General features: G+C 46.3%; 2 protein-coding genes and 2 long non-coding RNA genes across 7 annotated transcripts in view; 2 read left to right on the forward strand and 2 right to left on the reverse strand.

Moving 5' to 3' along the window:
- LOC146509170 (synaptotagmin-11-like) overlaps positions 1 to 10,357 on the forward strand; it is a 26,792-nt gene extending 16,435 nt beyond the window's left edge. For all 3 annotated transcript variants that reach the window (XM_085176367.1, XM_085176368.1, XM_085176366.1), the window contains 3 exons: positions 4,958 to 5,898; positions 7,056 to 7,176; positions 7,459 to 10,357. In XM_085176367.1, the coding sequence (XP_085032493.1) occupies positions 4,958 to 5,898; positions 7,056 to 7,176; positions 7,459 to 7,769 (1,373 nt within the window). In that variant the 3' untranslated portion in view covers positions 7,770 to 10,357. The remainder of the gene's footprint in view (positions 1 to 4,957; positions 5,899 to 7,055; positions 7,177 to 7,458) is intronic.
- On the reverse strand, positions 9,070 to 12,504 carry LOC146509171 (uncharacterized). The gene is made up of 2 exons (XR_014876694.1): positions 11,668 to 12,504; positions 9,070 to 11,613 (listed from the first exon to the last, which is right to left on the reverse strand). It is a non-coding gene; the product is annotated as an uncharacterized LOC146509171 (long non-coding RNA).
- A 1,380-nt stretch (positions 12,505 to 13,884) lies between these two features.
- Positions 13,885 to 14,849, reverse strand: LOC146509172 (uncharacterized). 2 transcript variants are annotated; one of them, XR_014876692.1, is made up of 3 exons: positions 14,746 to 14,849; positions 14,331 to 14,693; positions 13,885 to 14,278 (listed from the first exon to the last, which is right to left on the reverse strand). It is a non-coding gene; the product is annotated as an uncharacterized LOC146509172 (long non-coding RNA). The 2 variants fall into 2 exon arrangements; XR_014876693.1 differs by having other exon boundaries at positions 13,885 to 13,975; positions 14,131 to 14,693.
- Positions 14,850 to 16,371: 1,522 nt separating this feature from the next.
- Positions 16,372 to 21,816, forward strand: part of plin6 (perilipin 6) — a 17,713-nt gene continuing 12,268 nt past the window's right edge. Inside the window, exons 1-5 of the mRNA XM_085176365.1 lie at positions 16,372 to 16,800; positions 19,314 to 19,353; positions 19,681 to 19,879; positions 19,970 to 20,052; positions 21,667 to 21,816. The exon at positions 21,667 to 21,816 is cut by the window's right edge and continues 88 nt beyond it. Coding sequence (XP_085032491.1) covers positions 16,745 to 16,800; positions 19,314 to 19,353; positions 19,681 to 19,879; positions 19,970 to 20,052; positions 21,667 to 21,816 — 528 coding nt within the window. The 5' untranslated portion in view covers positions 16,372 to 16,744. The remainder of the gene's footprint in view (positions 16,801 to 19,313; positions 19,354 to 19,680; positions 19,880 to 19,969; positions 20,053 to 21,666) is intronic.

A 21,816-nucleotide genomic window follows, 5' to 3' on the forward strand; every position in this document is an offset into this window, starting at 1 on the left:
CACGCACGGTCTGCCTCGCTGTTGTGCGTGCGTGAGCGCGCGCCCGCCGGGGTGTGTATGGGTGACGTCATGTCTGTGCTCTCCGAGTGAAAAAACCTTTTAAATCAGTTTAATCGTCGCGTGGGAGCTGATCAGCGAAAGGAAAATAAAGTAAACGACGATTACGTCATCGACGAAGGGCCTTTTAATACGAATCAGCTGAAGATCAGACTTACACCACATATATATATATTGATAAATGCAGTTAATCGATTGGCTGCTTGTGGTGGGATCATAAAACTGGATGATGGTGTTTCTGTGGGAAATTATAACTGCTCCCAGTTTTCTGACATTTTTAGATAAAAATCTATATTAAAGATTTCTGTTGTTTGCTGGTTTAAAGGACCCAGTGAAGAGCTCTGTCTGTGTGACCCTGAACATCCACCCAGAAGACACTCAGCCACTTTATTAGGTACACCTTGCGAGCACTGGGTTGGGCTCCTTTTACCTTCACAGCTGCTCTACGTCGTCATGCCACACATCCAACATTATGCAGAGATTTTGGTCTATGATCACATGACATCATCACACAACTGCTGCAGATTTGTGTCCACGATGAGAATCTCCAGCTTCACCACATCTCAGAGGTGCTCGACTGGACTGAGATCTGTGACTGTGGACGTCACCTGAGCCCAGTGGGGTCACCATCACGTTCAAGAAACCAGTTTGAGGTCTGTTATGCTGCCGGAAGCAGCCATCGGCAGATGGTCCACTGTGGTAGCTGCACAAGGTCAGCTAACAGTGCTCAGTTAGCTTTGGAGTTTTAACGATCTTTTTCGTTAAGGAACCCAAAGTGTGCAACCAAACCACACCTCTACCTCACCAGGCTGAACCATTGAGTCAGGATGATCAGTCCTTTCATTTCACCACAACGCTCGCCGATCTGCTGTGGTCCAGTTTTGGTGATCATAGCCTCGGCTTCCTGTTCTTGAGGGGAGCGGTGCCTGGTGGACAGCAAAGAGTCTTGACTGCATCCCTGAGTCGCTCCTGCGTGTTTGGCTGAGGACATATTTGCATATTTGCAATTCCAAGCAGTTGAATGGGTGTACCTAATAAAGTGGCTAGTATAGTACGTGACAGGAAGTTCTGTCCTAAAGATCTGGTTTCACAGACAGAAGCTGCAAATAAGCAGAACGAGGGAGCTTTAAAATGACAGGTTAAGACTTCTGAATCAATCCACTGTATTATTCAGGAGCTCGTTGATCCACACACCGATCAGCTGAGGTTATTGATCAGCTCAGGACGGCGCTGATTAGAAATGGTGGCTTCCGATGATTATGTGAACAAAGGATTGAGAGTAAAGACAATCAATCACCTTCTGCATTCGTTTTTAGCTGCAAAGCTACAAAGCTGAGCGTTTGAATGGTTTGTTCTGCTTCGCTGCAGAGTGAGAGTTCATTTTGAGCCCCAGTTTAGTTGAGCTCTGATGACTCAGAGAGAACCTTTAGTCAGCAAATTTCATCCAGATTAATCAAACAACAGGCGTCACTGGGCCCACTGAAGAGTTAGCATCCATACATTTTGGACTTTACTGCATTTTTTCATAATGTCTGAATCCCACTGACGAGTTTGATATTAGACATTAAATTCTGTTCATTGTCAGTTTAAATTGGGGGGGTTCAGTAAAATTATTATATAGTTACACGTCCAACCTTAAAATAAAGATGAAGAGATATTTTCAGTGTTCCCCACAAACTAGAACGAGCTCGACGCGCCTCACAGACCAGACAGAAGCTGTGTGCAGACAGCTGTCTGTAGCTGTCAGCAGGGGGGCTCAGCACTGCACAGCTCAGGTGCTCGTTAGTTGTTAATTAACTCGAGCTCCTCTCTTTCTCTTTCCCCGTGGCTCCCACTTCCTGCAGGCGCCGCTCTGTGTCCATCAGGGCCAAAAAACTCCCACTGTGTTATTTATTATCTGTATTGTTCAAGTGTACAGACACATCTTTAATATTCAGTAAGTTCGTTACATTTAAGTGAGTCGATATGTTAAATAATCACAATTAAACCTGAAAAATTGTGATTATGTTTCTTTCCACAATCAGACGAACGACTACGTCTCATGCAGCACGGACTTCCTGTCGTATCCTCCAGTCAGTAAATATCTGGATGTGATCGATTACAGTTATTGGACACGTTTTCCTTTAATCGAGTGTAATCAGTCAGAGACAAAAGTCAGAACAGACGTTACAGAAGAACTGTTACTCTGTGAGAACTCGCATTAAGTGATGATTTAAACTGCTGAGAATAAACTGAGCAAATCAGAGACTGTGAGCTTCTCCTCAGTGTGTGTGTGAGTGTGTGTTGGAAGTTTTATGGGACCAACAGCCCTTATAGGGACCGAAAATCGTGGTCCCCACAGGTTTGAAGGCATTGTTGAGACTCAAAATGTGGTTTTAGTGTCAGGGTTGCAGAGGGGTTATGGTTACGTTTGGGGTAAGAGGCTCAGGAAAGCATTATGTCAATTAGATGTCCCCACAAGATATGAATGCCCAACGTGTGTGTGTGTGTGTCCCAGAGTTGCCAGGCAGCGAGCTCAGCTCTTTCAGCTCTTTCCAGAAGATGACATCATCTGATGGAGTCTGAATGAAAAGCGACAACAAACAGGAAGGAGGATTTTCTGGACTTTGATTCTGCAGCTTTTACACTTTGAGCAGCGACTCCGTGTCCGTAAAAACTCGCAGTTTTCCACCTCGTCAGACCTACACATGAGTCAAAACACTGACAGCAAAGAGAAAACAGGGAGGCTCTAAGTATGTGACACAGTGTACCAGGCACAGATGAACTGTTCACACACAGACTGCGTGGAGCTGTAACCACAGCCAATCACAGAGTTCACTTCATCAACACGAGCAGTTTATTGTTTTATTCATATTTTATTTAGCGTTGTTTCCTTTAATCTGACTGAAACACGCTGATGTGGTTCTGACGCAGCCTGTTTCTGTCACCAGCAGCAGTGTCCCGCCTGCAGAAGAATCTGATTGGTTACTCATCAAAATTTAAAGCCTATAGGAGCCAAACAAAGTAGGTCATTCATTCTGGAGCAGCTCTGCTGAGATACAATAGCAGATGTTGGTGAAGCTGCAGTAAATAGATTTTAGTAATGAAGCTTCTTAGATTTGATGCAGTTCTTCCCCTCAGTTCTGCTCTTGTGTGTTTTTTCACCTCTTTGGCTTTTGTTCTGCGGTTGTGTGTTTATTTCACTCAGCGAGGTTGTTTTTCATGTTTTGGCTGCTGTGGAAATGCCAAGGGCAGCCTAGCTCTACGGGGCTGCTTCAGGCTGTGTGGAAGTGTTTAGAGCCTTCCAATGAGAGGTGGAGTACACTCTGCTAACTTTGCATCCTCCACCTGGGGTGGAGAGATTCTGGACATGAGGACTTTCAGAGAACAGTGTGTAAAGTGGCAGAAACACGAGCTCCCTGCAGCTTTCCAAAAACCCCAGAGACTCAATTGAAAAGGTTTTTCTCGCACTAGTTTTCTGGGATGGACATTTACTAACGGCGTCCTCTCTCTGTGGATGCTTCGCGTCCGGCCTGATCACCGACATATTGACGCTACAGCTCGCTGCGTTTTGCTTTAGCTGCTGGGAAGCACACAGAATTCTCCTTCAGCACTCAGTGAATACCAAGTCAGTACATCAGTGCAGTTTCTCTGGGAAAACTACTGTGTGTGTGTGTGTGTGTGTGTGCGTAGCATCAGTGTGTCCTTGTGTGACTCACAACAATACTCTTTTATACCCAGCAAACAAAGAGCTCCACAAACCCCGCCTCCCTGCTCTTCCTCCGCCCAGTCCTCAGATGTTTCTAATGAGATCCTCGGAGAGTCGATGTGGTGACTTCACTCTGGTGTTACTGTTTTTAAATATGCTGTCACCGACTGCGCTGCCCTAGCTGCTGTAGGATGCTACAATCTGGTGGTCCCAGTGCTCGAATATCTCCACCGCTTAGATTTGGATTATATGGAAGGGAAACACTGACGGTCTCTGTGAGGACTGCAGCGAATCATCGAGTAAACCAAATAACTAACTAGCTAACTACAGAAGTTAACATAAAAGTGTGCGTCTGCAGACCAACTGTTAACGTAGCTTGACTTAGCTTCAAATCGGGCAGCTGAAGTCAGACGGCAGCTTTCTCACTTCCTGTCAGTGAACCTGAAGCGAGCAGGGGAGAGTCTAAAGGAGGGCGTGGGGGGGCACGAGGCTGCAGATGATCATTTCTATAAAATCTAAGTAAATAAAGTAAAAACACAAATGAGTCAGTGCAACACTGAATTATTATTAACATTAATTATTAACATCCACACCGTCTCAACATGTGTCTTACACAGCGCTGATATGCTCACACTCATCACATGCTCCTTTAAATCTCACACACACAAGGACTCACACACGAGGCAGTGATACACCTTCCAAAATATAAAGACTATTTTCTGTCCTCATTTTATATTTAATTACTGTTTTTATTATTTCATTATTTTTGCACTTGATAAAATAAACAAACACACTACGAGAGTTACGCTGTTATGTAAACTGCTCAAAGTACTGCAATTTCATTTAAGATTTGTTTTGAATATTTACTGTTGCTGATTAATACGACGACTACTTCGTAAGTCCTCTTGGCTCCGCCCACAAACAGATGTTGATTGGGCAAAGCGTTCGGTTATATGTGGTGACTTGGTTTAGTGTTTTTAATTATTTGTCCTCCTTATAATGAACCTGATTCTAACTGCAGTTTGTTCTCCCACTCATGGTTTTTTCACTTCACTTCTTTGAGGGATTATTCTGAAAGTCCTGGACCTGCTGTGGACGGCAGACTTCAGGGTTACAGATCGTGTCACGCTGGGATGAGCTGCGTGTTTGTGTGTTGACTGAACAGCAGCCTGTTGTGTCTGACTCACTCCACTGTCGCTCTCTCTCTCGCAGCCATGTCTCCGGTGCTGGCGGGCTTCCTGGGGGCTGGCGTTCTGGTTTTGGTCGTGGTGGTTCTGGTGCTGCTCTGGTCCTTCTGTCAGCGCCGTTACCTCCGAATCTCCGGGCGCTACAAGCTGCACGGGGACCGTTACTATGACTCGGAGGATCCGCCCTACAAGTTCATCCACATGCTAAAGGGGATCAGCATTTACCCAGAATCCCTCAGCAGCAGCAAAAGGATCGTGCGCGGCATCCGGCGTGCCGACCGTTCCGACCGTGACGGAGAGCGAGGCTGCACCGCGGCGGGCACTGCCGGGAGGGGGATGGTGCTTGTGGACGCTGAGAACAACATCCTGGACGTCCCCGGTCAGCTGCAGATGAGTCACCTGGTCCCTCCTGCCGGCGCAGACGCCGCCCACGGCCAGGGCCGGCTGGAGCGGGCTTTACCGGTCCGCGCTGACTACTGCTGCCTGGACAGCAGCTCAGCCAGCAGCAGCCAGACCAGCAGTAAGACGGCGTCCCCCTTTACCCCCGCCTCCTCAGAGCCCGAGCCCGAGCCCAGCCTGGGCTCCATCAGCCTCACCGTCGACTACAACTTCCCCAAGAAGGCTCTGGTAGTGACCATCGTCGGCGCCCGGGGCCTCCCCGCCATGGACGAGCAGGCGGGTAGTTCAGACCCCTATGTGAAGATGACCATCCTCCCCGAGAAGAAGCACCGCGTCAAGACCCGCGTCCTGAGGAAGACCCTGGACCCGCTGTTTGATGAGACCTTCACTTTCTACGGCGTGGCCTACAGCTCGCTGCCTGAGCTCACCCTGCACTTCCTGGTCCTCAGCTTTGACCGCTTTGCCCGCGATGACGTCATCGGGGAGGCAGTGGTGCCGCTGAAGGGCGTGGACCCGAGCACGGGCCGAGTCCACCTGAGCCAGCAGATCACCAAGAGGAACATGCAGGTGAGCGAGGCTTTTACCCTGACCTTTGACACCACGTCAGATGTTGTTTTTTTTGTTTTTTTTATTTTAGTTGTTTTTAGTTGATTCGAAGCTGTTTTATCTTGTTTTTGTTTTAATGTAGGGCTGTTTTAATTTTATGTTTTATGTGTTTTATTTATTTATTTTGCTGTTTTCTGTTATTCTGTTGTTTTAACTTATTTTCTGTACAGCACTTTGTCCCTGTGCTGGGTATTTTAAAGTGCTTTATAAATAAAATTGGATTGGATAATAATAGTTGTATTTGAAACAGTCATGGAACAGACGTCTAGTCTGATCCCAGATCAGCACTGAAAAGGTGACCTCATATAAATATGTTTCTGATGTGATCTCCAAAAGTTGAGTCTGTTCATCTGGATGTTTTCAGAGAAACGTTTCGTCATCATCCAGGTGACGTCTTCAGTCTCAGCTGACTGCAGGCTTCAACCTTATAAACCCACTTTTTAACCCACTTTGGCAACGACTGCCTACAGCTTGTACGTCAGGACTGTTTGTAAGGTTGGAAACCTGCAGTCAGCTGAGACTGAAGAAGTCACCTGGATGATGACGAAACGTTTCTCCCACTGAAAACACTACGTGTGTGTGAATGTGTGGATGTGTAAAGCGCTTTGGGGTCCTTAGGCACTAGTAAAGCGTATGAGAGTCACAGTTAGTGACTCTCATGCAGCAGGAAACAGCAACATAATAGTGACGTGATGTCCCGCCCATTTTTCTTAACCAATAAAGTTCTCCGTTTCTAATAAATATAAAATCATGTTCACAGTTCGTCTGTGTTTGGTTGTTTCCATCCTAAATGACAGAGTTAGAAGTCACATGAGGCACTCGTGAGTGACAGCAGTGGTCCTGGCACTTTATATACGTGACTAACTGACCCTGTTGTCTGCTCGCTGCGTTACCATGGCAGCCAGCTGCTCGGTCTGTGTCAGCGACAGCCTCGCTGTTGTTCCGTCTCTTATCAGATTAATGTTGCATTGTCAAACATGCGAGCAGTGGACAAGTGGTTGTCCTGCAGAGAAAACACCGTAAACCTGAAAACGAGAACGTGGAGGAGCTTCTGTGATGATGACGATACAGTCGCACGGGTACAACGCTAACTTTGTTCCACCTGTTGTGTATTTTAGTGCGAGAGTCGTGGAGAGCTGCTGGCGTCTCTGTCCTACCAGCCGGTGTCTCATCGCCTCAGCGTGGTCGTCCTGAAGGCTCGACACCTCCCCAAGATGGACATCACCGGCCTGTCAGCCAGTGAGTAGAAAGCAGGACAGGAAGACGCTCAGCGTTCAGTGTGACTTGCTTAGAAGATATTTTTCTGTGTTTTGAGGCACGGTCAATGTTCTGGTTGGAACATGCAGCATGGAGCGAGTCGGCCTAAAGCACCTCCCCTCTCATTTATTCATAAACTATCCAAACACCCTGATAAACAACATCCTATAGAGCTGCTGTGCAAGTGTTTGTTCTTATATTGATATAAGAGGATATTTGTCAAACATCGAAGCTGTATCTTAGACGTTCTCCTTCTGTCCTCAGACCCCTATGTGAAGGTGAACGTCTTCTATGGCCGTAAGCGCATCGCCAAGAAGAAGACCCACGTGAAGAAGTGCACGCTAAACCCGGTCTTCAATGAGTCCTTCATCTACGACATCCCGCCCGAGCTTCTGCCCGAGATCTCCGTGGAGTTCCTGGTGGTCGACTTCGACCGGACCACCAAGAACGAGGTCCTGGGTCGCCTCCTGCTCGGCCTCCACAGCCCCTCCCCCTCTGGAGCCTCCCACTGGAGGGACGTGTGCGAAAACCCCCGCCGGCAGATCTCCAAATGGCACAACCTGAGCGAGTACTGAGGGAGGAGCACCACCCGAAACCAGCCGACACCACCCACTGGCTGGGACTCCACCAGTGAAGCCACTGGGAAATAAAGACTCAGTGTACAGCACATACACACACACACACACACAGACACACACATACATAAAACAACACAGTCACACTGTTGTGATCATAGGTAAACTCTCTCCCTCTATTATCTCTCTACCACAACTACATCTGCAAGTATAAGAAGAATCCTGCAGCTCTTTACAGCCAAACAAACCATGACGTCCATCTCTAAGACTGTTCTCGTGTCTCCTCTGGCTGTCGATGTGTGTCGACGGGGGAAGGAATGCTCAAATATGATTAAAAGAAAAAAAGAAATGTGAGAAAAAAGAAAAAGATCCCCCTCTTGCTGTTGTTGCCATGCAGTTCATTGCATGTCCGTCTGAAAATAAAAAAAAAAATCACTCCAAATGAAGAGTTGAGATCTGTGACATCACCACGGCAGGAAGAAATTTCAGCTCTGATAGAAAATATGATGAAAATACTGCATATAAACTGAAACGCTGAATATATCCAAGTAACGATTACTCCTCTGGAGGACCAAACACTGCTGCAAAGAATCGCTCCGACGCTCAGTCGAGGTTCCATGTGCAGGATAGTTGCTGTTGTCAGACAGCAGCGTGCTTCTGCCTGCAGATCATTTTCACCCGCCGCTCCTGCAGCAGATCGTACGACCGCGCCCGACCCCGGAGGAAGTGCACTCGGCCTCGTTTCAACGGGGATTCAGGACTGTCAGAACCTCCCGACTGACCCTAGATCGTTTGAAATCAGCTCCTGCTCTTGAAGACTGAAAGATTATGTAAAATACTTGTTTGTAACATGAATGCATTCCTCTAATTTAGACTGCGAGTGACGCAGAGGGCGGCTGTGGTGCCCGATGATGTTTCAGCTGTTCTATCTTCAGAACTGAAACTAAAAGAGAAGCTAGTTCACCACAGGAGTGCTGTGGTTACGATCAGGATAACACTCGCTTTAAATGATGGGAGGTAAATAAGAACTTCAGGGCTTAAAACTGAAACTAATGTGGAAGTGCTCAAACCTGCAGCTCCTCTAAACACTGTTCAGGCAGCTGGGGGACGATTCAGAAAAGAAAACAACCAAAATAAAGTCTGAAAACCTGAAAGGACATTAAAAAGCAATGAAATCTGCAGCATACAGCAGGTAATGAATAGAATTCAGCTGAAAGTACAAAAAGTCTTTACAGTTCGACTACCTCTTTGATGCTAAAAGTAGGGTAACCAGAAACATCAGCTGTAGCTTTTGTTGTTCACGACTCCTGCTGGAAAACGCTGAATATCCTGAAATCCAACAGTCCACAGAAAAGCACTTTACTGTCATGTGACAAAAGTCCACCAAGTAATGTGTGTAACGACTGTTCAGTACACACATTCAAAACTAATTAAGGCTTATTTATAAAAGACTGAAGGTAATTCAGCGTTTTGACACAGCCATTGTTGATTTATTGAGGTCTTTAAAAGCTCTGATGGCAGACGTCCGCTCCAAAGGTCAGACTTCCATCTTCCATCTTGGACATAAAAGTTGGATGTGGTTACCGTGACATCAGCTTTTGGTCCCTGTGAAATCGAGGGAACTGTGAACACTCCTGCTTTTTAACTCTCATAAAAAAAATGACATCATGCTGTGTTCATAAAGACCTAAACTGTCAGGTGAAATGATAAATTCATCATAAAGGTGATAACAAGTAGGATTTCATTTCCTCAGTTCTTTCCGACTTCAGGCTTCTGCTGCCCCCTGCTGGTCATTAGAGGGAACTGCTTCCACATTGGGTTCACTTTTCAGACTCTGAACTTATGTTCATCTTCTGTATCCAGTCTTTATTTCTGCTGATTAGGCTCCACCTTCTCGTCTAAATATGGTCATCCTGGCCGATGCTAAGGATGGGATGTGAAACATGCTCGGCGACCACGGCAGCGCTTCTCTGCTTCACTGCGCTGCTCTCATTTTGTACATTTCCCTCTCCTCCATCACACCGAGACTCTGATTTGCACTGCTTTGTAAAGCGTATCTCTCCCTCTGTGAATGTTCCCCTGCAGCCAGCTGGTGGCGCTGTTTTATATTACTTTGTTCCTACAAGCCCAGTGAATGTGTCTGAGGTGACGTTGGACTTTGGCTTCATGTTTTCTTACTGACGAGTTTGTTTGAGTGATGACACACTGTGAGTTTAGTCTTGAAAGCACATTTTAACCCCAGTTTAACTTTAACCTTGAATCTGCTCAACAGCTTGCTTACTAGTGCAGAGAGTAATAACTTTTGTGTAAGTTTCACTTTGAATCATAGAGAGGTGAAGAAAACACGCCACCTGAAGCCGGATCTCCATCGACGCCCTCGGATTCAAACTGTGACCTGCTGGCGGACGGACAGACAGACTGAGTGTACATTTGTACAGATGTGAAGATGTTTGCTGGTTTCCTTCCTGTCCGATGTTCTCAGAGCTTTAGTGTGTTTGAGCGCCCCCTGCTGTAGACCTGGATGCTAACCTCTGTGTTGGGTTTGTTAACACTCATTGGACGTACAAATAAAAACAAGTTATCCATGACGGCCGCGCCTGAACGCTCATTTCACTTTATTTACACTTGATCGTTTATTTTATGGGTCCACAGTGGCGTGATATTAAGAATATTGTATATTGTCAACACAAACAATGGCAGTAAGAAACACAGATTTAATTGGCTCTATAAGGCTTTATCACGCCAACCTGCAGATCATTCTAACATATCTAAATCTTTACGTGGTACTTTCTATATGCTGGCAGTACACACCTCACTTGTAAGGCTCATAGTTTCTAAGTTACAAGGCTTTTTGTCAGTCTTTGACCGTGTCGACCTCATTGGATGGAAGCCAGATTTAATTGGATTGTCACAATGACATCACTCTATGCCTCTAAGAAGTTTAAATACGTTTTTTCACTGTGAATGATGCAGTTGTGATATTATTAGTGTGTAAGCCATTTTAACCATTAACTTTATTTGAAGGAGTTTTATTAAAGTGAGGAGCTGTATCAGTAAGTGTGCACGGGACGTTTTAATAAGAGAAAAATGCAGCATGTCACCAGATTTTCACATCATTTAAAGATTGAGAAGATGTCCTTGTATCTGCACCATTCTTAGAAATCACCAGAGCCAGTGTCATCTGACCTTCGATGATCCCGGTCACATGAACGTTTCTCAGAAACTCTGACACTGGTTCCTTCATCCCGCCTCTCTCTGAGCAGACTCTGACTGCATTTACCCAAGAAGACACTGACGTGGTCCACGGAGAGCGAGAAGACACAGATATAAACGATTAACCTGCTAACAAACAAACAAACCTTTTACATAATATTCTCTCTGTGGTTTTGTAGAGTCCCCGGCAGGCTGCTGCTGATGTTTGCTGATAGTGTTGAAGCATGACCTCATTACTTTCATTAACAGTGAGCCAGCGTTTTCTTGTTTTTATGTTTTCAGATTTGTATCTTATTTGAAGTTCCTGAATTGAGTCAAGCAGCTACAATCATTTATAGTGTAGATTACAAAATGTCACTGCTATGTGTCAAGCGACAGAAATATCGGTTGTGTCACGTACGCCTCACAGGCGTGGCCATGGTGAAACCACTCCAGGATTCATAACAAGCTTCGGTAACCAGCGGTACCAACAAACCTTAGTACTCGTTTGATGATATCATTTTTTTTAAATCAGTCAAGAAGACCAGTCAGTCACTCCTTACCTTGCAGCTTCCTGTTTCAAAGTGGCCACACCCCCACCTGTAAGCCTGACCAGTTACAGCTTCCTGTTTCAAAGTGGCCACACCCCCACCTGTAAGCCTGATCAGTGTTACAGCTTCCTGTTTCAAAGTGGCCACACCCCCACCTGTAAGCCTGACCAGTTACAGCTTCCTGTTTCAAAGTGGCCACACCCCCACCTGTAAGCCTGATCAGTTACAGCTTCCTGTTTCAAAGTGGCCACACCCCCATCTGTAAGCCTGACCAGTTACAACTTCCTGTTTCAAATTGGCCACACCCCCACCTGTAAACCTGATCAGTTACAGCTTCCTGTTTCAAAGTGGCCACACCCCCACCTGTAAACCTGATCAGTTACAGCTTCCTGTTTCAAAGTGGCCACACCCCCACCTGTAAGCCTGATCAGTTACAGCTTCCTGTTTCAAAGTGGCCACACCCCCACCTGTAAGCCTGACCAGTTACAGCTTCCTGTTTCAAAGTGGCCACACCCCCACCTGTAAACCTGATCAGTTACAGCTTTCTGTTTCAAAGTGGCCACACCCCCACCTGTAAGCCTGATCAGTTACAGCTTCCTGTTTCAAAGTGGCCACACCCCCACCTGTAAGCCTGACCAGTTACAGCTTCCTGTTTCAAAGTGGCCACACCCCCACCTGTAAGCCTGATCAGTGTTACAGCTTCCTGTTTCAAAGTGGCCACACCCCCACCTGTAAGCCTGACCAGTTACAGCTTCCTGTTTCAAAGTGGCCACACCCCCACCTGTAAGCCTGATCAGTTACAGCTTCCTGTTTCAAAGTGGCCACACCCCCACCTGTAAGCCTGACCAGTTACAACTTCCTGTTTCAAATTGGCCACACCCCCACCTGTAAACCTGATCAGTTACAGCTTCCTGTTTCAAAGTGGCCACACCCCCACCTGTAAACCTGATCAGTTACAGCTTTCTGTTTCAAAGTGGCCACACCCCCACCTGTAAGCCTGATCAGTGTTACAGCTTCCTGTTTCAAAGTGGCCACACCCCCACCTGTAAGCCTGACCAGTTACAGCTTCCTGTTTCAAAGTGGCCACACCCCCACCTGTAAGCCTGACCAGTTACAGCTTCCTGTTTCAAAGTGGCCACACCCCCACCTGTAAGCCTGATCAGTTACAGCTTCCTGTTTCAAAGTGGCCACACCCCCACCTGTAAGCCTGACCAGTTACAGCTTCCTGTTTCAAAGTGGCCACACCCCCACCTGTAAACCTGATCAGTTACAGCTTTCTGTTTCAAAGTGGCCACACCCCCACCTGTAAGCCTGATCAGTTACAGCTTCCTGTTTCAAAGTGGCCACACCCCCACCTGTAAGCCTGACCAGTTACAGCTTCCTGTTTCAAAGTGGCCACACCCCCACCTGTAAGCCTGATCAGTGTTACAGCTTCCTGTTTCAAAGTGGCCACACCCCCACCTGTAAGCCTGACCAGTTACAGCTTCCTGTTTCAAAGTGGCCACACCCCCACCTGTAAGCCTGATCAGTTACAGCTTCCTGTTTCAAAGTGGCCACACCCCCACCTGTAAGCCTGACCAGTTACAACTTCCTGTTTCAAATTAGCCACACCCCCACCTGTAAACCTGATCAGTTACAGCTTCCTGTTTCAAAGTGGCCACACCCCCACCTGTAAACCTGATCAGTTACAGCTTTCTGTTTCAAAGTGGCCACACCCCCACCTGTAAGCCTGATCAGTGTTACAGCTTCCTGTTTCAAAGTGGCCACACCCCCACCTGTAAGCCTGACCAGTTACAGCTTCCTGTTTCAAAGTGGCCACACCCCCACCTGTAAGCCTGACCAGTTACAGCTTCCTGTTTCAAAGTGGCCACACCCCCACCTGTAAACCTGATCAGTTACAGCTTTCTGTTTCAAAGTGGCCACACCCCCACCTGTAAGCCTGATCAGTGTTACAGCTTCCTGTTTCAAAGTGGCCACACCCCCACCTGTAAGCCTGACCAGTTACAGCTTCCTGTTTCAAAGTGGCCACACCCCCACCTGTAAGCCTGACCAGTTACAGCTTCCTGTTTCAAAGTGGCCACACCCCCACCTGTAAGCCTGACCAGTTACAGCTTCCTGTTTCAAAGTGGCCACACCCCCACCTGTAAACCTGATCAGTTACAGCTTTCTGTTTCAAAGTGGCCACACCCCCACCTGTAAGCCTGACCAGTTACAACTTCCTGTTTCAAATTGGCCACACCCCCACCTGTAAACCTGATCAGTTACAGCTTCCTGTTTCAAAGTGGCCACACCCCCACCTGTAAACCTGATCAGTTACAGCTTTCTGTTTCAAAGTGGCCACACCCCCACCTGTAAGCCTGATCAGTGTTACAGCTTCCTGTTTCAAAGTGGCCACACCCCCACCTGTAAGCCTGACCAGTTACAGCTTCCTGTTTCAAAGTGGCCACACCCCCACCTGTAAGCCTGACCAGTTACAGCTTCCTGTTTCAAATTGGCCACACACCACCTGTAAGCCTGACCAATTACACCTTCCTGTTTCAAAGTGGCCACACCCCCACCTGTAAACCTGGCCAGTTACAGCTTCTTGTTTCAAATTGGCCACACCCCAACCTGTAAACCTGACCAGTTACAGCTTCTTGTTTCAAAGTGGCCACACACCCACCTGTAAACCTGGCCAGTTACAGCTTCTTGTTTCAAAGTGGCCACACCCCCACCTGTAAGCCTGATCAGTTACAGCTTCTTGTTTCAAATTGGCCACACCCCCACCTGTAAACCTGGCCAGTTAAAACTTCTTGTTTCAAATTGGCCACACCCCCACCTGTAAGCCTGACCAGTTACAGCTTCCTGTTTCAAAGTGGCCACACCCCCACCTGTAAGCCTGACCAGTTACAGCTTCCTGTTTCAAATTGGCCACACACCACCTGTAAGCCTGACCAATTACACCTTCCTGTTTCAAAGTGGCCACACCCCCACCTGTAAACCTGGCCAGTTACAGCTTCTTGTTTCAAATTGGCCACACCCCAACCTGTAAACCTGACCAGTTACAGCTTCTTGTTTCAAAGTGGCCACACACCCACCTGTAAACCTGGCCAGTTACAGCTTCTTGTTTCAAAGTGGCCACACCCCCACCTGTAAGCCTGATCAGTTACAGCTTCTTGTTTCAAATTGGCCACACCCCCACCTGTAAACCTGGCCGGTTAAAACTTCTTGTTTCAAATTGGCCACTCCCCCACCTGTAAGCCTGACCAGTTACAGCTTCCTGTTTCAAAGTGGCCACACCCCCACCTGTAAGCCTGACCAGTTACAGCTTCCTGTTTCAAATTGGCCACACACCACCTGTAAGCCTGACCAATTACACCTTCCTGTTTTAAAGTGGCCACACCCCCACCTGTAAACCTGGCCAGTTACAGCTTCTTGTTTCAAATTGGCCACACCCCAACCTGTAAACCTGACCAGTTACAGCTTCTTGTTTCAAATTGGCCACACACCCACCTGTAAGCCTGATCAGTTACAGCTTCTTGTTTCAAATTGGCCACACCCCCACCTGTAAACCTGGCCAGTTACAGCTTCCTGTTTCAAATTGGCCACACCCCCACCTGTAAACCTGGCCAGTTACAGCTTCTTGTTTCAAATTGGCCACACCCCCACCTGTAAACCTGGCCAGTTACAGCTTCTCTTTTCAAATTGGCCACACCCCCACCTGTAAACCTGGCCAGTTACAGCTTCCTGTTTCAAAGTGGCCACACCCCCACCTGTAAGCCTGACCAGTTACAGCTTCCTGTTTCAAAGTGGCCACACCCCCACCTGTAAGCCTGATCAGTTACAGCTTCCTGTTTCAAAGTGGCCACACCCCCACCTGTAAGCCTGATCAGTTACAGCTTCTTGTTTCAAATTGGCCACACCCCCACCTGTAAACCTGGCCAGTTACAGCTTCCTGTTTCAAATTGGCCACACCCCCACCTGTAAACCTGGCCAGTTACAGCTTCTTGTTTCAAATTGGCCACACCCCCACCTGTAAACCTGGCCAGTTACAGCTTCTCTTTTCAAATTGGCCACACCCCCACCTGTAAACCTGGCCAGTTACAGCTTCCTGTTTCAAAGTGGCCACACCCCCACCTGTAAGCCTGACCAGTTACAGCTTCCTGTTTCAAAGTGGCCACACCCCCACCTGTAAGCCTGATCAGTTACAGCTTCCTGTTTCAAAGTGGCCACACCCCCACCTGTAAGCCTGACCAGTTACAGCTTCCTGTTTCAAATTGGCCACACCCCCACCTGTAAACCTGATCAGTTACAGCTTCTTGCTTCAAAGTGGCCACACCCCCACCTGTAAGCCTGATCAGTTACAGCTTCCTGTTTCAAAGTGGCCACACCCCCACCTGTAAACCTGACCAGTTACAGCTTCCTGTTTCAAATTGGCCACACACCACCTGTAAGCCTGACCAATTACACCTTCCTGTTTCAAAGTGGCCACACCCCCACCTGTAAACCTGGCCAGTTACAGCTTCTTGTTTCAAATTGGCCACACCCCAACCTGTAAACCTGACCAGTTACAGCTTCATGTTTCAAATTGGCCACACCCCAACCTGTAAACCTGGCCAGTTATAGCTTCTTGTTTCAAATTGGCCACACCCCCACCTGTAAACCTGGCCAGTTAAAACTTCTTGTTTCAAATTGGCCACACCCCCACCTGTAAGCCTGACCAGTTACAGCTTCCTGTTTCAAAGTGGCCACACCCCCACCTGTAAGCCTGACCAGTTACAGCTTCCTGTTTCAAATTGGCCACACACCACCTGTAAGCCTGACCAATTACACCTTCCTGTTTCAAAGTGGCCACACCCCCACCTGTAAACCTAAATTTTACGTCTGTTTGAAAGGCTTCGATCAGTTGTTGGTTTATAGTTTCGTCAGCTTATTATTTCCTTTATTCTGGGTATTTCTGCTGATATTTTCCGGTGGAGCGTTGTGACTATCAGCTGGATTTACAGAATTTATATTTCGTGTTGCGTTTCCCTCGGCTCTCAGTTTCCTGTACTTTCCCCCTGAATGACCCTTTTGATTCAGAGGTAATTGATTAGTCAGAGACATGTACAGCAGGGCAATGATTCAATTTCCCCATTAAAGTCTAAAACCTCAGTGACATCACACCACGCTCCAGCCAATCTGCTCGCTGTTTATTAACCTCAAATCCCAGGAACACTCTTTATCTACAGGTTATAAAGTCAGAGTGTCTTCATGATCTTCGTCATCGTGACTCGGCTCAGCTGCTTCATCAACAGTCTTCTAATGGGGTAAGACTCTCCTGTGTGTTTGTGTTAGAGTTAAAACAGAAACTGTTACTGGCGCCGTGTAAAACCTGATGCTTGTACCAGGCACCGAAGCTTCTCCTGGGTTTGGGACGATCAGTTCAGGACTCTGTGTGAAGTTTCCTTTCCCATCTGTGGGAAACAGCAGCTTTAAATGCTGTTTTTTATTTGTTGGCTTTGAATTCTCCATTTATTACCTGTTCTGTTCTTATACCAGTGTGAATCCTCCCAGTCAGCTGTTAGGCCAATTGATCCTAATAGATCTTAAATTTTCTTAAAAGGTAGTAGAAAAAACTCTTCCCCTCAAACCTCAAGAGTGTTGTTTAACTGTGTACATGTGACATATTTGTTAGCTTCATGTAACAAGCAAGTGTAACCAGCGATTCACTGACCTGGATAAAGAAAAACAGCAACTACCTGAGGATGTGTGTGACAATAATACAGAACAATTTCTAGCAGCTCTTACAAAAGCTCCCACAGACCAGCGGGGGGGGGGGGGGGGGGGGGGGGGGTGTATCTGTCAGACGGTTGGTGGTTTGCTCCCTGGCAAATTAACCTGCTTTACGGTTACACAAGTAGTGTTTAGAGAAAAAAGTAAGTGCGTGGTTAAAGAAAATGTTTCATGTTAACAAAATGACAATTTTTTTAATCATTTGGAAATAAATTTTTATTGTGTTTGACCAAAAACTAATAATTGACTATACTTGAGGGGACCAACAGCCTAGTGGGGACCAGAATCCTGGAAGCTTTTTTACACTCAAAATGTGGTTTTAGTGTCAGGGTTACAATTAGGTTATGTTTGGGGAAAGCATTACGTCATTTAGATGCCCCCACAAGATATGAATACCCGAGTGTGTGTGTGTGTGTGTGTGTGTGTGTGTGTGTGTCAGTAAGGACATCTCCTGGTTACAGCTGTGGCTCCAGCAAACATCAGCTGATACTAGAAATTAATATTAAATCAATTCTAACAACAGCTGATCAAGCTTAAATGTGCTGCTGTTGTTTAGTGCGACATCCACTGGTTTCCTCTTTCTGGTGCAAAGCGATAAACAAACAAGAGAGACGATCAGCTGATCATTGATCAGTTTCATGACTGAAGTAGAAACAGGAGAGAATGAGAGAAGAAGAGGCAGCTGAGCAGCAAAGACAGAATAATTCCAGCTTTGTGTCTTTTTCATTGTAGCTGAAGTTCGGGACAAACTGTTCTTTTTCACTTCAATACGAAACGCACAATATTTTCTCTGAATACGAGACAATTCCGTTTTTTACGGGACGGTTGGAAACTCTACTAACTAACCTTATGAATAAAATAAAGTTCAACATCAGTAACATCATAGCACCCACCCAGCTGTATAGAAACTCCGTCATGCTAGCTAGCACGCAGTACGAGTTATTGTAACTGATTGTAAAAAGTCAGCATAACGAAAATAAACTCCACCTAAACTTGGTTTATATCTGACCCAGATAGACTGCAGCTCATAACTTCTTACCTGAAGTTCAGTTCACCGCCTCGGGTCTCTGCTCCTCCTGCCTCCATCATCCACCTGCCAGCATGTTGCATCTGCTGGCCTCCATCACGTGCTAATGTTACTAAATCTGTGGAAGCTCCGCCATAGCCACCACCAAACAACTGAGTTATTTTTACACATCTCCCAGCATCTGGCCAATCCACCAACTTTCAGTGTTTATACCAAAACGGAAAAAAAAACGAAAAAGAAAAAAAACCATCGGCCCATAAAAACAAAAATTCACCATCGGCCCACCGGCCAGTCCAGCTATGCATGTAACCCAACTAATACCTGTGGTCACTGCTTAACTTCAACGTTGCGAAGCTGCCAATTTACCGCTCAGACTACATCCCCACCCCCACCGATGGTCTGGGTAGCGACCAAAGGATGAGGTCATGGATACAAATGAGTTTCCTTGGAAGAGAGTTCGGCAGAAGATGGATGATTTCAAATGATCCCCGTCTGAATTGTGGGATTTTTCCACTTCATCCATGTTGAGTAGTTTAAATAGACGTTGCTGAAAATCAAAAACAACAACAAACAAATAAAGAAAAAGTCAAAAAAAGTTCCCTCATGCAGAAAACTGTAAAATACTGATTAAGTGTCTGAACGTTTATCTCGGTGCAACAGTTTTCCTCGTGATGTTTTTAGGTGACTTGTTGAAGGTGCTTTCCATTTTCCACAGAGACGACTTGTAAAGCTGAAACTCAGATGATGTAAACTCAAGATCATTTTCTCCCTGTAAAGTCTTCACGCCGTTTCTCTGCGCTCTCGTTTTAAAGAAAGACCTTTGTGCTGCGTCTGAGCCGCTGTGTGCTCGGCGGCTGGAGCGGATGGTGCGACGAAAAGAGGATTTTCATGCTGGCTTTGGTCGAACAGTCGTGAGCTTTGTGGAGGCTCGGCAGCTGACTGCCTCATGCTGATGTGAAGGTTGAACTCTGGAGTCGTGGAGGCGAGTCTGATCTGTGACCTCTGTTTGTTTTTTCTCAGATTTGGCGAAAGAGAAATGTCATCTCCTCCAGATCATGAGGTGAGCTAAGAGCGAACATACTTAGGCTTCGCCCAAACGTTTCTCCAGCTCCTCCACAGAAGAGGAGGACGGGATCAGATCTGTGGAAACATGAGTAACAAATGATGAAATACAGAATGAATGGGAATAAAAGAACAACGTGTGTTTGTATTGATATATAATATGTGAAAAAGTATTTGTGAGGTGGAGGTGGATCATTGTCCTGCTGCATAACCTGAGTGAGCTTTAGCTCCAATGCCCAAATATTCCAGTATTCCCAGTTCCAGCTTTAAAAAAAACCCCATTGTATCCTGATGAGGTGTAACGGTTTTCCTCCTCGTGTTTCAGACCAATGCCGTCCTGAGAGCTTCCCATCTGCCTCTGGTTCGCTCGGCGTTACAGATGGTGACTTCGATGTACTCGGGGGTCAAAGCTCGCAACCGTCTGCTGGGTCTGATGGGAGGAATGGCCGAGGTCGGAGTTCGCAGCTTTTCCCAAGAGGCCATGAGACGAGCCACGCCCCTCCTGCAGAGTTTGGAGCCACAGAGTACGTGACAGCGCTGCTGGCACCGCTAGCTTCATCTCACCTAATCACAGTTTCACTGCCTCTGAATCGTGTTTGTCTTCTTCTCCACAGTCGATGCTGCCAACACTTTTGCGCTCGTTGGTCTTGATCACCTGGAGAAAAACTATCCGATCCTGAACCAGTCAACAGACGAGGTCATTTGATACCTGCTACAGATGTGATGTTTCTGTTGTGGTCATGTCACAAACTTGTCTTTGCACCGCTGCCAGTTAAGGTAACGGTAAATTTCTGCACTAGAGTACGAGCGAGCAGCCAGGCTGTCGATACAACAGGATCCAACGGAAAAAAGGCTCAGCTCCAAAAATATCAGCATTGTTTTAAAAGGCTATACACGGACAGTGTTGGTCAAGTTACTTGAAAAAAGTAATCAGTAACTAATTACTGATTACTCCCCCCAAAAAGTAATCCCGTTACTTTACTGATTACTTGTTTTCAAAACTAATTAGTTACTTAGTTACTTTTTAAAACACGATTTACAACCTGAATAGGTGATAAAGTGATAGATCTTTCAGCCCAATTCTACTTTTTCTACATAATCATCATACAAAATGTAATCAAATGGAAAAGTCTCTTTTTAAAACTTGTTTTATTAGTTTTAATCTTTTAACTTCATGCATCAAGCAAAAATTTAATTATCTGCAACATTCTCTGACTGGAAGAAATTAGTTTAACATTTAAACCTATTTTCTGCACATTCCAGCACATAAAATAAAATATTTTGTGTGTTTACACTCAGTCTTTTAAATAGATGCAAGTAAAACACAGCAGAAAATAAATAAAGTCAAAGACTAGCGGTCCTGTTGCTCTATTTTCACCTGTAAAGCAGGAGTGGGGTAGGCGGAGGGTTACCCTGGTGCAGGTGTGCAGCGGTCAGTGGAAGAATCCGCGAGTTTCTCTGTGAGTTTCCCATTACGTCGTAGCTACTCGGTGCTTGTTTGGAAGTTTAGGGTTTTTTCGCTGTAAAAAGAAGTTTTCTTCCCACGCACAACGGACACTAATGTTTTTGTCACTTTTTATGGAATCAAACTCAAAGTAAGGTCAGTACTTCCACGCTTTAAACGCTGCACGCTCATACTCTCTCTGCACTCGATATATGATCCATTGTTGATCTGCACACAGCTGTTGTCACGAACGTCGCACTCGCTTACGTCACTGTCATGAGACACTCTCGCAAAAAAATCACGGTTTTAGTAACGCAGTAACGCAGCGTTCCTACAGGAAAGTAACGGTAATCTAATTACCATTACTTACTTTACTCGTTACTTACAAGTAACGCGTTACTGCCCATCTCTATACACGGATCATTTAAAATCGTCACCTTTATGTAGAATTAAAGTAATAAATGTAGTTTTTCCATCCAGCTTAAAGTCCTTCAGACATCACTCAAAGGTGTTTTTAAAGTGTTTGTCTAGAACAGGACACCTGGGGGCAGAAATCACCTGGAGAAAGCCTCTGGGCACTTCCTGCTCAGCAGCCGACACAGAGAGCTGCTCTGAGGAGGTGGTGGAAACCAAACCTGGAGTTAAAAAGATTCATCAGGCAGACTGTAGATAATTGTAAAGTGTCTCACATGCTTCAGCTGCCCCCAGGTGGTTCGTTTCAGTTTCATCTCCTCCAACATTTGCAGTGTCTCTGCCTGTTAAAGGCTTAATGTGCAAAGACGACTCTTAAAAACAGTTTACAATGTCAGGGACGGCTGCTGCCTGATGTTACAGGGACTTTAAATCGCTGTAAATGCCTCTGATCAGGTTATGACTCACCTGAAGGACGCCTTCTTCCTCACCCTGGATGACGTGCAGCTGTGGGTGGTGGACGGCCTGGACGCAGCTCTGGATCAGCTGGAGCCTCTGGCCGACGTAGGCCGGGTGGCTGTGCAGCAGCTGCAGAACAGTCAGGTG

Source organism: Neolamprologus multifasciatus, chromosome 11 (assembly GCF_963576455.1).
Source record: "Neolamprologus multifasciatus chromosome 11, fNeoMul1.2, whole genome shotgun sequence".
In the NCBI taxonomy this organism is placed as follows: Eukaryota; Metazoa; Chordata; class Actinopteri; order Cichliformes; family Cichlidae; genus Neolamprologus; species Neolamprologus multifasciatus.